This window comes from Hippocampus comes, unplaced genomic scaffold (assembly GCF_001891065.2).
Source record: "Hippocampus comes isolate QL1 unplaced genomic scaffold, H_comes_QL1_v1.1 scaffold356, whole genome shotgun sequence".
Classification (NCBI taxonomy): Eukaryota; Metazoa; Chordata; class Actinopteri; order Syngnathiformes; family Syngnathidae; genus Hippocampus; species Hippocampus comes.
Genome location: NW_017805633.1, coordinates 181262 through 198743, shown reverse-complemented (window position 1 = coordinate 198743; position 17482 = coordinate 181262). Strand labels below are relative to the sequence as shown.

Here is a 17482-nt window from a genome sequence, read left to right as displayed (position 1 = left end):
CAGGGCCACAAACGCGCATCGTTACTACGTTACCCAGAATTCACCACTGGCTCAAGGCGGTCGAAAGGCGTTACATTTGAGTGCCTGTAAAATAATATTTTGTCTCCCACATACAAATCAACATGTCGCATTCCCTTGCCATACACATACGCGTCCACAATAAAACGCCCATATTATTGAGTGTGTTTCTGTTGAATATGTATTTTATCCATTATTTAGTTTCCCCTCCCTTCTCCGCCATGATGTTTTCCAAGTGAGCCCTGTGAGTGAGCCTCTGAGCTAGCTAGGTTAGCTCAATAGTTACATTAGCCGTCAGGCTGCAGACTGTTGTGGAAAAGGAGATGCAATGGATAGATGCTATACCTGCTGCGGTCTACCAACTATGAGGCTTAGTGTAAATAAACGTTGTCCATTTGGACACGGTTTTGTAATGCGCCGCATCAGTGCTAAAATCGGAACGCACCGTGAGTGATTGCGTTCGGTTATTTTGAAGATTAACGCTAGCCGGAGCTCTCTAAATTGCTACGTTTTAGAGCTAGCACGTCCTCGCTGTCTATAATTTGCTCCTGGAGTCTCCAGCCTCAGGAATGTTTTCCAAAAAGCCTCACGGGGACGTCAGAAAATCAACACAGAAAGTGTTGGATCCAAAGAAGGACGTCTTTACGAGGCTCAAACATCTCAGAATAGTCATAGGTAAGTTTAATGTCCTTGTTGAGCTGCTAACGTTCATTACTACGTGACAGTCTTGGAATGTCAGGAAACGAACAAACAGAAAAAAAGGCATCTTTGAATAGCACTTGAGATGATATGTTATATATGTATCGCTTTTAGCAGATTTTGTCGCACCCATTCAATCATTCGTCGTGTTGACATTTTAATGAGGCAATAATGGTGTCAACCCACCTCGTTATGAAAACATAAATTCTAACTACGGTAATGTGTATTTTACAATTAATTCAGCGGTGAATGTTTGGCAGTACATTTTGGGGTCAGTTTGAATACATTCTGTGTACAGTACATTAATCATTTTTCAATTAAACACAATTTAGACAACTGCATAGGAATTGAAATTGGGGGGGGGGGTTAAAAGAAGACCGTCTTTTGTGGTGCTGGAAGCATAAAATGCAATACTGTAAATGAACGTAGTCTGTTAGGGGTGTGTCTGGCTACATTCATCCATCAATCCATCCATTTTCTGATCAGCATATTGTTACATGGGTCGAGGGGTCACATGGGTCGTGGGGCGTGCGGGAACCTATCCCATCTGTCTTGGGGCAGCAGGCGGGGTTCACCCTGAACTGGTTCCCAGCCAATCACAGGTGTCTGGCTACAGTACCATTTAATTATTTAATTGTCTGTACTGCATTCAGATAACATTTAATAAGGTGACTTGTTTGGTATGGAAGAATCAGTCGTCTGGAACAGGTGCTGTTTATAGTTCCCACAAATGGACACTACACATCCTCAATATGCCTACTGACTGCAGATGAAAACAACCTTTAGTATTTCCTCTCGATGTCCTGTACAGTAGCCCAACTTCCTCTTTGCATTGTTTTGTGTGTGTGTGTGTGTGTGTGTGTGTGTGTGTGTGTGTGTGTCTCTCTCTCTCTCTCTCTCTCTCTCTCTCTCTCTCTCTCTCTCTCTCTCTGGACAAGGGGGCGTGTCTCCTGGCAGTTTAGGGAATACCTTCCTTCACCTTCACCTATCCCTTGACTTCCGTAGGAGTCGTTGGGGCGCCTGTGAAGCCTGTGCCACCACTCTCCTCCACCAGTCTCTGTCCTCCACTGCTCTTTGGGACTCTGCCAGGCCCAATCCTGTCCATTCTTGGATGTTGTCCTCCCATCTCTTTTTCTGTCTTCCCCTTTTTCGGTTTCCTCTGATTGTGCCTTGCAGGATGGTCTTAGCGAGTCCAGATGAGCGGGATGTGTGACCATACCATTTCAGCTTTAGTTTTTTCACAGTTGTAAGAAGATCATTATGTGGTCCAATTGCGTCTGTGATCTTCTTGCGGACCTCTTCATTTGTCATGCGTTCAGTGTAGTGGATGTCTAGAATCTTCCTGTAGCATCTCATTTCCATCGCTTGTATTCTTCTTTTTAGCTCCTCCGTATATAAGACCACATAATACAAGCATGGTCTTGATGGTGCAGTGGTACACTCGCCTGACTTGTGTGGGGACAGCGTGGGATCGGTTCCCACTCTGCCGGTGTGGATGTCAGTGTGGTTGTTCGTCTCTATATGTGCCCTGCGACTGACTAGCGACCAGTTCAGGGTGTAGTCGGCCTTCCGCCCAAATTCAGCTAGGATAGGTTCCAGCCCCCCGTGCTTGAAACTGACAATTGAACAACACTCACATCCATGCAACAATCACATTGCCACTTCATGTGTGCAACAAAATTCACATGGTCATAATAAAGTGTCGTACATTCTAACACTAGGCAGATTGACACAACATATCAAAAAGTCTTAGTTCACGTTGTCAGTGTTGACACAATGAAAAAATGCTCAGATGTTTGTGTCCACCCTAAAATATTACCCTTTTATGGCCACTTTTTGCAAAGTTGTCATTGACTGTAAAATAAAACATTGTAGCAATGGTGTGGCTGGCTGCACACTTCCCAGAATGCTTTACAGCGCTGTTATTGCTCTTTATTTGTTGATGATTTCTTTCATCTTAGACAGCTGGCCAAAGTAAAACCTCTCCTCTCTCAAGAACACTTTGAGACAGTAATTCATGCCTTCGTCACATCCCAGCTCGATTACTGCAATGCCCTTTACTTTGGAGTCAGCCAGTCCTCCATTAAACACCTCCAGCTGGTCCAGAATGCCGCTGCTCGCCTCTTGACTGGTACTCGTAAGAGGGAGCACATAACTCCTACTCTGGCATCCCTTCACTGGCTCCTGATACATTTTAGAGTTATTTTCAAGATCCTATTATTTGTTTTCAAATCTCTAAATCAGGGGTCCCCAACCTTTTTTGCCCTACGGACCGGTTTATGTCAGACAATATTTTCAGGGACCGGCATTTAAGGTGTGGCGGAAATAATACAACAAAATAATATGGTATGAGCTGCATGAAAATGTGGTGTTTTCGAAATATAATAATAAACACAAGCAGTCTAATCTGGCCGCAACACTCTGATCGCTATGGTAATGTTTAATGCCTTCAAAATACGATACAACGCAAATTCAAAGTGCATGAAAATGACGACTCACCACAGCCCCGAGCATGATTTTCTGCAACCAGACGGTCCCATCTCGGGGTAATAGGAGACAATGACACCTCAAGTGTGTGGTTTATGTCCAGTCTACTTCGTAATTTTGTTTTCGTCGCCGTTGCTGCAGAAACCCCCCGCCTCACACAGGTAGGATGTCGGAAATAGCAACAGTGCTATTGTGGCGTTCTCAGAGTATTCAGCCATAACTTTGATCCAGTTGTTTCGAACGTACTTTTAAGGCCGCCGTCATTTGCGATTTCCAGCAGTTTTTTTACTCATTTTGCAGGCTCCTGCGTTTTGTTTTGAAGTAATCGGTCATGTGATGGAGAAGCGTGGCTTGACGTGTGTCAAGCGTGACACAGACGGATGTAACGGAGAATCCGGTAGTTTTTCAAAATAAAACTTCTTTCGTATTCCGAAATAAATAAAACGGAATTAAGGCAAGTTCTTTCTGTGCGTCCTGGCACCAAATGCCAGGTGGACCGGTACCGGTCCGTGGACCGGCGGTTGGGGACCCCTGCCCTATAACACCCGCCCGGCGCCTCAAGTCTGCGGACCAAACATTATTAGAAGTACCAAGAACTAAACAGAGGCTCAGAGGGGATCGAGCCTTTTCCGTTGCTGGTCCCTCTCTCTGGAATGACCTCCCACTGAACATTCGGCAAGCCTCCTCGCTGCCCATCTTTAAAACCCGCCTCAAAACTCACTTGTATTCTTTGGCATTTGACTCAGTATGACTCAGATTTGATCTTAGTTTTACTGTTTGGTGCTATCTACCATCTTTGTTACTGATTTATTGCTCTACTGTGGTATATGTTAGTTGCTCCATGTACAGCACTTTATGTGCAGCGATGGCTGTTTGAAAGTGCTCTATAAATACATTTGAGTTGAGTTGAGTTGAGATGATGCCAAAAGAAACATCACAGATGAAAAGACAGGATGGACATACAGTGCCGTGAAAAAGTATTTGCCCTCTTCCTGATTTCTGTGTTCTTTGCATATTTATGACAGACAAAGGTTGCAGTTCATCAGACCAATTTTAATGTCACACAAAAATAACCCAAGGAACTACAAAATATAGTTTCTAAATGCCAATTTGATTTATGAAGGCACAAAAAAATCCAAACCTACCTGGCCCGATGTGAAAAAGTAATTGCCCTCTTAACTTACTCATGGTTTGTGCCACCCTTGGCAGCAATAACTGAAATCAAGCATTTGCGATATTTGGTGATTAGTCTGTGGAGGAAGTTTGTCCCTCTCCTCTTCACAGAATTGCTTCAACTCCACCATATTGAAGGTTTTTCGAGTATGAACCACCCGTTTAACGTTATACCACAGCATCTCTATTAGATTCAAATCCAGACGTTGAGTTGGCCATTGCAAAACCTTAATTTGTTTTTTATGTTGTTATTTTAGTCATTCAGAGGTGGACTTGGTGGTGTGTTTTGGATTCTTGTTCTGCTGCATGATCCAAGAGCGTTTGAGTTTTAGGTTGCAAACTGATTGTCGGGCGTTTTCCTTCAGTATTTTCTGGTAGACAGCAGAATTCATTATCCCATCAATAACTGCTAGTTGTCCTGGTCTTGAGGTAGCAAAACAGCCACAGACCGTCACACTTTCAATACCATGCTTCACTCTTGGCATGATGTTCTTTTTACCAAATGCCATGCCATTTTTACCCCAGACGTAACGGACCACACACCTTCCAAAAAGTTCAATTTTTGACTCATCAGTCCACAGAATGTGTTTCCAAAAGTCTTGAGGGTCATCAAGATGACTTTTAGCAAATGTGAGATGAGCCTGAGTGTTCTTTTTGGACAGCAGTGGTTTTCGCCTGGGAGCTCTCCCATGGATGCCATTTTATCCAGTGTCTTTCCTATGCTAGAGTCTTGAACACTGTCTTGAAATGAGGCCAGCGATGTCCGGAGTTTTTTGGATGTTGTTCTAGGTTCTTTTGAGACTTCCAGAATAAGTCGTCGTTGCACTCTAGGAATAATTTTAGCTGGTCGACCACTCCTGGGAATGTTTGCCACTGTTCCTAATTTTCTCCATTTATGGCTAATTGCTCCAACAATGGTTCGCTGGAGCCCCACTCTTGGGAATGGCTTTGTAACCTTTTCCAGACTAATAGGTTCAACTTTTTTTCTTATTTCCACATAAGACTGAACAGTGTTTGTAAACCTCCGAATGTAATTTACCTGTTGAGTAAACTCCTCCTACTGGCTAATTAGCAAACCACATTGGCCCAACATATCTCTGCCAACTTCAGCAACTCCAAAACTGCTGTCTTTCAACTCTGTACAGCTCCGGGATGACTGCGACTTCTGAGATGTGTTTTTGTGTTGGTATCGCATTTTGTGGTTCAAATGTCTGTGCCATTTTCTTAAACTACTTCTTTTCCATCGCACAATACAGTCATAGCTCCTCGCATATGAATGTGGCCAGAGACTCTTTGTCTTCTGTGCGCTGACAAAGCTTGCCGTCAGTTTGCATGCAAATTTACTGGGGAATCTGAAATGACGCTAAACATCAGAGTTAAAAGTCGAAGCCACTGACTTCAGGCTGCTATTGCTGCTTGCTTTTAATCACCATTTTGTTGTTTCGTCGAATGATGCTTCCATCCATACAACATGAATCACATGCCAAGCGTCCCCCAATGGCCAGGAAGTGATTTGATTCAGAGCATTTGTTGGTTGGTTATTAAATTGAGGAGGGAAGTTGATGAATTGAAATTGAATTGAGAGGGGAAGTATTGCAGGCATTGATGAATCATTATTTCACCCACTCCTTTGTTTCCTATTAAGCAAGGACAATGCTTCTCTGCAAACTTGAATAACACTGGCCAAAAGCAAATTTGAATCAGAAATGGGTTTATGGGTCCCTAAATGTATTTTTGATTCTGATTTCAGAAATGTACTCCCCCAACCTCCTAGCATATTATTGGTGTCATGCGTGAATTCTATCAATTCTATGATGATTTTAACGGAAAGACCCATGTATTTCACGATTTCACGGTCTCACGGTCCTCGATGTAATCACAATGTTAATACCCCCCCCCAAAAAAAAAATACATTAAATGAAGAATTAAATATGAGAATTTTTACATTTTGAGTGCTTTTCTCGATGCATCTGTGGTATTTATTTAAATAATGTGACTATTAATTTAAATATCGGCCTCATTCCCTTTTGTATTGTCCAGAAAATGCAGAACCACCAGAGCTGAAGCAGTTCTTCGACCTGAACTACTCCCACATCTACTATGTTTTCTTTGAGAACTTTGTCACCATTGAGGTTAGCCTCAAGCAAAAAGGTGAGTTACAGTACAGCATGATTATGACTGCTGCAGAGCAAGCAATGCCACGAACAGTTGCACGGCTTGTGCAACGGAGAATCTTTGAAAAGCCTTCAAAAATGTTGATGATAAGGCGTAGAAAAAAAAGTAGTGTGTTTCCGGTAACCCGACCGACCAAGAATTTCTACGTCGAAAAAAAACTTTACGGTCGGCATTTTTTTCAAACAACCCTCTACATTTTTGTGTAGAGGGTTTACATCGGTGCAAACTCTCGCGATATTCACGTTGAGCGCGTGCGTCGTTTGCCCTGTTGTCTGTCAACAACATTGAAACATGGTGGGGGCTGCGATCTCCGACGACAGTTTAAACCGCGTTTTCTGTGTTACAGTTGCATGCTCGCACCGTAATGTTAAGAAAATAGCATCCATTGATGTATCGAAAAAATTCAGCGAACTATTTGATGAACACCACGGGCCGAGTAAAAACCGAGGACGGAGGAGGACGGCGGCAGAGGCGGCGGTGCGCCCCACCGGGGCCCCCCGAGTCCGGAGCGGGGAGAAAACCAAATAGGTGGTGGCGGCGCCGGCCACGGAGCGGCGGGTTCAATGTCTTCTTGTTTTATGTTTTATGGTTATTTTGTTTAAATTTTTGATGGAAAAAAAAGATTTAAAAAAAAAAAACTTTGTCCGACCTACCGACCTGAAATTTCATGTTGCCGGAAACACACTTTCATCAAACATCTTTTTTGTTTGGCCTAAGTAGGATTTTATGACTCTGAATTGTCTCAAATTTCAAAATAAATGAACATTCTTGAAAAGAAATTAACAAGTCTTATGGTTCCATCATACAATTACGATTGTAGAACCACCAAAACAATTGTAAATGGTCGCAACTTTAAACATTGGAAATTGTGAATAGTGTGAAATTGGTGTTAAATTTAGTTTGAAATGGAATGAAAAAGTCTCAAAAATGATTGAATTTAGCCTTGCGTAATGCTGTAGGAAACCTGTTATTATATAATTTTGTATCCTTTCGTATTCTAATGTTTTCCCCACACACAGAATTCCGCACACACCATTTCACGTATCTGTGCAAATTATGTTTCAAAAGATGTTTCTGTCCAGGCTTGGATGTGAACAATTTTTTTTAGGAATTTTGTGTTACCATTTTGACACAATTCCTAGAAAACAGTGAACATGTCCCTTTGAAAATGAGTGGGGTGCCGTGTCAGAAGCAGTCATGTGAGCATCGTGAGCATCTTTTTCTGAGCCACGCTGCTTTAACATACAGAAACTGACTTAATTGAGGGCTACCAGTTGCCTATCCCTGTTTTGCAGGGCAAGCCCACCTTGCCAAGAAGCCTTCACAAATGAGACTTTTCAAGCCCATTCAAAATTTCCACTGGAATTTTCCAGTTATTATTATTTTTTTTTTTTTATTATTATTATTATTGTCATTCTTATCAATTTAATCTGCAATCAGCAATTGGTAATTTTAAAATCATTTAATGGAAAAAAATCAATTCTCTTCTTCATGCTCTCATTTTTCAGGTCACAAGTCTCAGAGGGAGGAGTTGGACTCAATCCTCTTTATTTTCGAGGTACAGTACTGGAATTTCCTACCACCTCTTATTATTATTATTTTTTTTTATGATCGTCCAACAAATTAAAATTTGATCGGTGGTAAAAGGAGTGCACTTTGAAAGCCCCTCATTCTTCCATACAGGGATCTTGGCACAAAACATGCACTGACAACACTGACTTCAGTGAAAAAAAAACCCAAAACAAAACAAAAAAAAAAACGTAAGATGGCTGCCCTCTGGCTTCAACCACGAGGGGCCACTTGTTAGTCCATTCTTACATAAGTGCACGGCAACATCAGACATGCACCCAAAGCCGCCCCATCACACGACATGGGTGTTGGCCTTGCATTTCAGTCTTTTTTAATGCATTTTTCATTCCCATGTGCCAAATAAACTTGCTTTTCTTTATATGAGGAGAATTTAAAAAAAAAACTAAACTAAATGTAAATACAGATCAGGTTGGAATTCTTTAGAATACGCTTGCATACATTTGTCCAGCGCTGAAAGGGCAAGATCAGTGCGAAGTTGCTCTGTCGACAAGTTAACAGTTCTTAATTGTCTGCATTCTGAGATTTATTTTGTGCGACGCGTCAGGCAATGCTTCTTGACGATAGAAACCTCAAAATTTGTGTTTCGAGGCAAGCTGACTTTTGACTCCGATAAAATCTTGGAGAAGTCCATAGCCAAAAGAGATCTAATGATATAAATAATCTGTTTTAACATCACGCCATTATCAGTATGCATTCAACGTAATGTCAGATATTGCTGAAACTCACCGGGATATATTAATATGTTTTGTTTCTTTTCTCTGCTTCTGTTTCAGAAAATCCTCCAGCTCCTCCCAGAGAGAATCCAGAGCCGATGGCAGTTCCACAGCATTGGTAACAAACACAGCTGGCTGTCAACCCTTTCCAAAATGTGTTAAATCTGCTCCTACACTTTCACTGTGACCTCTTCTAATATGTGATTTATTGGATACATATCTCATTTTCAGGACTGATATTGAAGAAACTGTTGCACACCGGTAACTCTTTAAAGGTATTTTACTTTTTTTGTTAATCCAAATCAAGACTGCTTTCTTTAATTTCCTTCTGCTGGTGAAATACACAAATTTATATGGACACCCCACTTGCTCCTGCGCACTGCAGATCCGTCGAGAAGGTGTGCGCCTGTTCCTGCTGTGGATGCAGGCATTACAGAATAATGCTCAACGCGAGCAACTCTGCATGTTTGCCTGTGTAATTCCTGGTTTCCCGGCTCCGCTCTGCCATGGGACTCCACGCACTTTGGACACTCTGATCAACCCACCCCTCAGCTTAACTGAGAGTGAGTAGTAGGGAATTGTTGTAGTTGCTCCCAATGAAAAGAGCTAACTTTAATTCTTTGCTTTGTTGCTAATTAAATACGATTTTCATAATTACAATTATGACCATCTGTCACTGGATAGGCAGGCAAAAAAAAAAACTTTACTCTATATGGCTTCTTTCTGAAATGGATATAGGGCTGCAATGAGCGATTATTTCAATAATTAAATATTCTGTCGGTTATTTTGGCATCAAAAAAATATTGTGTAATTTCCATCCTGTATTGAAAAACTTGACATCTGAGAATATTTACTGTTGAGAGGATGACATTTTGTGGATTTGGACAATTTGAAATATCTGTATTGTCCTTGATGGATCATCAAAAATAATTCTTGAATAATTTGATAATCGATTAGTTGTTTATTAGTAAATGATTGTTTTACTCTAATGTGAGATTGCTTTTCAATTCCACCTTTCAGCTCAAGTCACGCCAGAGGAGATTACCCCACTGGTACATCCCCAGTCCGGTGACAAGAACCAGGAGGACCTTACCGCTTATTTTTTGGAAGCACTACTGAAATACATGGTAAACCAGGTATTATCATTATTTCTTACTAACACAACTAACATAACATAATCACACAATATGAAATGTCTTTATTTACTAAATATTATTAGTTATTTATCAGTGTGAAAAACAGGGAATTTTCACTCTTGTTAGTTTTTATTTCGTTTTGAGGTAGTTTATTTTTTTTTCAAAAATTGTTGTTTTTAGTTTAGGTTTTTGTAAGTTTTATCATTTGTTTTCTTTTTTTATTCAAGTTGTGTATTGTGTGCAGTATAAACAAATTAAAAAGACTATGGTAAGTGGTGTCGTAAAAATTTCACACAAATATGAATTTAGAAACATTTTAAAAGAAACCATCCATCCACAAATCAAATACAGCTAGTGTTTAATGGTCCACAGACTGAATTACAATAAGTAATGTACATAATACTGCTTCTAAAGCTCGAGTCATCACACGATGCCTTATTTGCCAATTTGCCAACTTCGAAAGTGTATTTGTGGCTTCAGTTCTTGTTAAGAATTATTAAATTGGTTGTACAGTATACTTATTTTTTTATTTTGGTCATATATACCGTCATACACTTCTTACCACGCGCTACAATGTGGTCTGAGTTCAACGACAAAAGCACGGTAGCCACTTGGGCCAAAAGACCAACATGGAAACTGGTCACCTCGTAGCGATGTCATCTTATTGGTTGCAGCTAGATGATGTCATTTTTGTACGACACACAATCTAAGGACCACAACTCCCAGACGACTGTTCAAACGTCCCGAAACAAATACATTTGAAATCAACCCCAAGCATTTCCATTTTTATTTTAATTAGTTAAAAAACATTTTTTTTCAATTTCAGGTTTCGTTTTGTTAGTTTCTGTTAACTAAAATAAACTTGGAGACAAAGCCAATAAAGCCGAATGTATAGCAACACTAACCTTGTATCCAGTTCACATCTCTGTAACTGACTCTTTGCATTTCCTATGTATCATTGTCTCATTGTGACACAAGCTCCGCTGTCAACAAAGGAGCTCTTCTCCATTTAGCCCTATTTTTGTGGGTGTACAAAACAAGCTTATGTTTGTGTCTTCCAACCAGGCCAAGTCTCTCGAGTGGCGTTGTAAAGAAAATCACGAACGCGGGTTTAGCTTCCTCTTTGGTCACTTCAGGAAATTTTACCTTCCTCACATCTTTCCCAACTTTGCTTCGGAAACTAGTCTCTACAACCCCATACTAGGTCAGTAAATTTAAGTAATGCCTTTTATCGGCACTTGATATGCCCAATGTATAAAGCCATCCTTTTCCTTTCAGAGGTTCCTCCAATGCGTCCAAAGCCCTATTACAGTATGGTGCGCAGGGAACAGGATGGTGCGGAAATTCTCTATTGCACCAAGGAAAGTTTCCTTCAGGCCCGAGTCATCTTCATCCGCTGGCTGGTTTCTTTTTGGCTGGAGCCACGACCCAACACAAACACACAGATCCCTGGGACAGAAGGTGAAAACATCCCCAAGAACATACAGGTAATGCACACCATCTGGATGGTACCGCAAAGTTAAAACAAAACAAACGAGACAGGATCATGACAGTTTCTAACTACCGTATTGGCCCGAAAATAAGACGGTGTTTTTTGGAATTGAAATAAGACTGAAAAAGTGGAGGTCGTCTTATATTCGGGGTCTAGACATTATCCCCATTCACGACGCTAGATGGCGCCAGATATCCTTGAAGCGAATGCTGAACTTGACTCCCCAGGCCAAAGTGAACCCCTGCCACGAAGAATAAAAATAAAAATAGCGGTAAGAAGGAAAAGAGAAGAAAATAATAGAAGAGATAACCGAAAATGGAGAACGTAGTGACAATCTGGAGAAAAGTGGGTCGAAGATCGGCCAGGTTAACCGGCAGCTGAGGAGAAGTTCTGATGTAATTTACATTTCAAAAGCCAGAAGCCATTCATTTACGAATGTGATTGCACTTTAGATTTGAATGAGGCAAAATAACATGCTTTTTCTCTCAAATATATTTTTATAATCATTGGTTTGAGATGTACTGTAATTATTTTCTGTAGAAAAATTCATTTGGTGTTCAAAAAGTCTTTTTTCAAACTTGAGTCTTGTAAAAGAGGGGGTCATCTTATAATCAGGGTCGTCTTATATTCGGGCCAATACGGTACATGTTTTTGACGCTTGTGACATTTTCATGTCATTTCAAATTATCTCTGCTTGCGGGTTGTTTTATATGTTCTGTGAATGGAAACACAGTAATATTGAATGTGTGTCACTTGAAAAGTACACGTTAATTGGTCGTCAATAATATCTGAGTGAAGCGGGCAATTATAATTAGGCACTCGAACCTACAGAGACAATCCAGACTTTACTAGGAGTAAGTGTAACTGCAGTAGATACCGACTTCTGAAATAAGACACTGAAATAAACAAACACTCATGAAAAGGGTTACAATTTTGATCTCATCCACAGCGAGCAGCAGCCGGGCTTGCTGCTCGGTCTGCTGGCAGCTCAGATGACGGCAGCATCACTGGATTGCGCCCTGACAACCATCTTGAAGGGAGCGGAAGCTTATCTGGTCAGGGGGGAGGCAGCATGGGCCTTGGTGGGGCTACTGGTCCAATGGGGGAATCGGAACAATGCCACTCCAACACATCCACATTAACAGAGAGGGAGCCCAGTTCTTCCTCACTCTGCTCTATGGATGAAGAGCAGCTGACTGATATGGAGGTCGTGAGGAGAGTCCTGACCAGCTCCAGAACCAGCATCAACTTCATCAGTGAGATCTTCAGACAGGTGAAGGAGCAATTTTCTCCCTAGTTGAGAATGTTGGACAATGCAGAAAACATGCATGACTACATATGAATGGTTGACACTTGTCTCGCGACCACTGCAGGCATTTCTCCTTCCGATGTGTGAAGCTGCAGCAATGCGGAAAGTGGTCCGTGTTTACCAGGAGTGGATCTCCATGGAGGACAAGCCAGTATTCATGAAGGAGCCAGAGGAGGGACCGTATCCCATAGCAACAGCCGGTAGTATGGACACTGGCTCAGAGAAGGATGATGAGGTGCCAAATGAGATTTAAACAGTCATGTATTAATTATCGGTTGAACGGTGCAAGTAACCCTTGCTTTTTGGACCACGGTCTAGTACATTTTTGGTTGGAACATTTTTTTTGCTCTCTCAAAATGACCTTTTTATTTTGCTTATCAGAAAAAACTGCATTTTGTAGTGTATGGAATAATACAACTATTTCGAGGTAACCATTGCACTGGTAAGTCGAAAATTTGAATCAGAAATGGGTTTATGTGTCCCTTAAAATATTTTTTGACGCTGATGACTTGGATGCATTATTATTTTTATTGATATTTTTTCAAGCACTTCAGGTATTTGAGGAACATTATTTTCATTTTACCTATAAAAGCTTGCACAATACGGATTTTATACTGCGTTGTTTCAGAAAAAAATTCCACCTGTTGATAAAACTTCCCCCTTCAAAAATATGACTAAATATATTCCTATATTGTATGTTATAGTATTGTTATTATTAATCATAATATATTAATAATATTATGAAAACCTGATGTGCTCGTTAAAAAAAAAAAACAAAACTATGGCACATTTTGAATCAATCCCAAAAATTAATCTGTAAAATTTTAATTGCATCTCTGATTAAGAATGTCTTAAAAATGTGTTGACTAGTGTTATTTCAGCACATTTTTTTCAAATGGTAAACTGTTCCTTATTTCTTGACCAAGTCAGTACATGACATCATACAGTCATATACAATCTATGTTTAGAAATTAATGTACACAAACAACACCAGCTCAGAAACATATATATATATATATATATATATATATATGCGCGCCCACTAAAATTGCGATCTGTGATTGAAAAATCTTATATTAAGATATATTTTTCATTGGGCAAGACTCAATTATATTATTTTAAATTGTCTGCATATTTTTTCCTCTTCTAAGGGACTAAATAAAATGATTGATAGCGAATTGTTGGAGTATAGCGTTCACGCAGGAGTTCAGACTACACTACAGGTATGGATCTCAAACAAAAATACACATACTGATCACAAGTCCGAAAAATACATTGTTAAACTGTGCTTGGTGGATCTACATGGCATAACCTGTCTTCCCTTTAGGTATTTATTACCCATTCATCCAACGTTTTTTTATTGGAGCCAGCCAACGATATCAAGTTCCTTTTAGAGGAGCACGTCGACATGTGCAAGCGAGTCTTAAACATCTACCGCAGCCTTGTTATGCATGAGACCATGGACCAGAAAACATGGTAATGACAAAAGATGGACACATTATGTCGTCACTTGCTAATGGCAAAAAAGTATAACATTACAGCTTCATGTCAGCATAATCCATTGATATTTAATATTTCTTCATTCACTACGTGTGAAAATACATTGCTCAAGAATGAAAGTGCATCCGTGAGATCTACTTGCTTCTATGTTTAAACATATTTTGTCTCATTATTTATGGATGGATGGGTGAACTTTTCTTGGTAGGGAGCAGATCTTACTTGTTCTACTGAGAGTGACAGAGTCAGTGATGAAGAGACCTCCATCTATTATGCCCCAGGGCAAGAAGAATAACACACTGTCGGGAAGGCTGGCTGGTCCTATCTTTCAGGTACTGAATACTCAGCACAAGCCGGAGACCAGAGGGGAGGGGCCGGGTGGAGCTGTCATCAAAATGGCACCAAAAAAAAAAAAAAAAAGTGCTTTCAACTTACATTCTTTCTAAGATGACCTTGATTATATTTCATCACTCTCTCTGCACAGACATTGATCGTAGCCTGGATTAAGGGGAATTTAAACGTCTACATCAGCAGAGAACTGTGGGATGACCTCCTCTCAGTCCTCGCTTCTCTTACATGCTGGGAGGAGCTGGTAACTGAATGGTCCCTCACGATGGAGACTCTTACAAAGGTAAAAGAAGAAACTCATTTCACTTGGAATACAGTGGTACCTCTACTTACGAAATTAATTGGCTCTGGAAGAAATTTCTTCACTAGAAAATTTTGTAAGTGAAAAGACGTTTTCCATGTAAATGCCCTAATCCGTTCCAAGCGCCCCCCAAAATTCAGACATAAATGTTTTCTAAAGCATAAGAATTCATCAAAATATAAGCTAAGATAAGAAGATAAGATAACCTTTATTTGTCTCACAATGGAGAAATTCCCAATTTACAGCAGCAACATTATGAAAGGGAGAAAGTAGAAGACAAAAAGTATATAAATAAATTAGAGCTGTCAGTTTAGTGCGTTTTTATTGGCATTAATTTAAATGAATTTTAATGGGGTTAAATTTTTTCTCGCGAGATTAACGCGGCAGACGTCACAGCGGATGTTACGTTGCTCAATAAATAAACCAGAAACAAAACAACAAGCGCGCTACATCGGTCCACGCACGTTTGTTTTGCCAGCCACGGCAGCGCGAGACACCGAAAACGGATACTTAGAGTTTATGAATGGAAAGTTTACTTTTAAAAAGTTGCCAGATTGCTCCACTGACAAGACCAAAGTCACCTGTATGTTTTGCAGTCGTAAACTGAGCTATCATCATTGCACGTCGAGTCTGAAATACCACTTAATGGCCAAGCACACAGCTGATGTGAGTACTCCGGCCCCTCGTCTCAGACAGACAGCTATGGATCATTTCAAAGCGAAGAAAATGGATGACACGACGATGAACAAATTTGCTGAAGCCATAGCTAAATGTATGGATACTGCATGCAAGCCTGTCAACATTGTCCACAGCTCTACTCAAGCTGAAATCATTCGCAGTGCATCTAACGACTCCACTACAGATTGCCAGCGAGAGCCTCCATTACAAGCTGTGTAGAGATTGTACGTAGCGGAGAAGGCTAAGGTATACCAAGCGGGAGAAGACACTGTTTCGGGAGAGAAATAAGAGACTAGGTTGATGAGCCTCTGGTGAATAAAGAGCAGGCAGCCTGTCGAATACGACGTATGCCACTGACGCGATTGTTACTTGTTTGGAACTATTTTGTGTGGAAGGTTACCATGTTCCGTGTCCATATAAATAAAGCGGGTGGAGCTTCTCTGTGTTCGTCTGACAGTGACGGTGTGCAGAGGCGGTGACATGACAATGAAAGTTCAGCGGTGTAGTGGTAGCGACCTTGCGAAAATAAAACGTCTCCAGTGTTGTCATCAAACCAAGTGCAGTCATCCGAAATGGTGTCTACACAAAACCGTAGAGAGACTTCCGCGCAAGAAGGACCAACAGAATCAACATAGCCTGACTGCTGTGTTCAAAGCAAACTTGAGAAAAACGAAGTATGCAACCATGGCTTGAATCCACTACAGGCTGAGTACTAGTTTACCTTAGATGTGCACTTTATAATGTTATATTGCTCTGTTTTGATTCCATAAAAAGAGCTGTTAAAGCAGCTGTTGTGTGACAAAATATTTTTTTCACTGTTGTTGATGGACAGTAATATTGTGTGAGAGATTATGTGTGAATAACTGCTCCAAGTGAAAAATGTTCATGTAAAATTGAAAATCCAAATTATTTCAGTAAGTATTTGCATTTTGCACATAGAAAACTGATTCATGATTCCACGTTGATGAGATCATTAAAATGGGGAAAAATAGGACAAAAAAATCTAAAAGGAAATTAAGAAACGATCAAAAATTTGTGCGTAATCACGATTTTTTTTAGTGAATTTGAGTTAATTATGACAGTTGCATTTTTAATTAGATTAAATATTTTAATCGTTTGACAGTTCTAAAATAAATATAAATATAAGCATATTAAAAATGGGTGAATGGGGGTGAGTCCAGGTTTTCAGGACTGTCTATTCAGTAGCCTGACAGCAGTCGGCAGGAACGAGCGGCGGTACATCTCCTTCTTGCAGTGGGGGTGTATCAGTTGTATGTAACAAATACATGTTACAGTTAGATCATTGCACAATAAATGAGAGCTGTGCACAATGTAAAAAAACAAAGAATAGAGTAAAGAATAAAAATGACTGTCTTTTAACTGCATCATCGTCGTTTTTGGCCCTCTTTAGTTCACGTTCTCTCTCAGAAGTGTATTTTGTAAAGAACTGATACAAAGACGTTTGCTTTTGTCGGCTCAGTATAGTGAGCGATCGCCGGACTGGTGAACACTTTTTCTGGGTGATTCGCATTTTCGTAAAGCTATCGGAACGCCTCCTGGCCCGAGAGTCGAATGAAGAGGACGCTGCATAGACACTTATCTATCTATCTACACACTTAGACACACACGGTCGAAGTCCCTTTTAGCCACTGCGGATGCCTGGAAGATGCTCGGTAATCGCCCATGGCAGAGCAGCTATATGTATGCTGCGTTCAGGAAACTCGGAGCTGCGTGTAGAAGCCCAAACTGTATTTTTAACTTTCGTATCTTGAAATTTCTTTTGTAACAAGAGGCAATATTTTCTTGTTGAGCCATTTCGTAACTTGAACATTTCGTATGAAGAGATGTTCGTTAAGTAGAGGTACA

General features: G+C 40.4%; 1 protein-coding gene across 8 annotated transcripts in view; it reads left to right on the top strand.

The window, feature by feature from the left end:
- The first annotated feature begins 170 nt into the window (after positions 1-170).
- ralgapa1 (Ral GTPase activating protein catalytic subunit alpha 1) overlaps positions 171-17482 on the top strand; it is a 90486-nt gene continuing 73174 nt past the window's right edge. The window contains exons 1-15 of one of the 8 annotated variants that reach the window (XM_019881673.1): positions 171-693; positions 6418-6528; positions 8061-8110; positions 8916-8973; positions 9087-9130; positions 9241-9418; positions 9876-9991; positions 11057-11195; positions 11270-11478; positions 12433-12756; positions 12857-13027; positions 13944-14015; positions 14120-14268; positions 14498-14621; positions 14774-14920. In XM_019881673.1, the coding sequence (XP_019737232.1) occupies positions 588-693; positions 6418-6528; positions 8061-8110; positions 8916-8973; positions 9087-9130; positions 9241-9418; positions 9876-9991; positions 11057-11195; positions 11270-11478; positions 12433-12756; positions 12857-13027; positions 13944-14015; positions 14120-14268; positions 14498-14621; positions 14774-14920 (1998 nt within the window). In that variant the 5' untranslated portion in view covers positions 171-587. The remainder of the gene's footprint in view (positions 694-6417; positions 6529-8060; positions 8111-8915; positions 8974-9086; positions 9131-9240; positions 9419-9875; positions 9992-11056; positions 11196-11269; positions 11479-12432; positions 12757-12856; positions 13028-13943; positions 14016-14119; positions 14269-14497; positions 14622-14773; positions 14921-17482) is intronic. The other 7 variants (XM_019881672.1, XM_019881670.1, XM_019881671.1 and 4 more) reach the window with 7 other exon arrangements.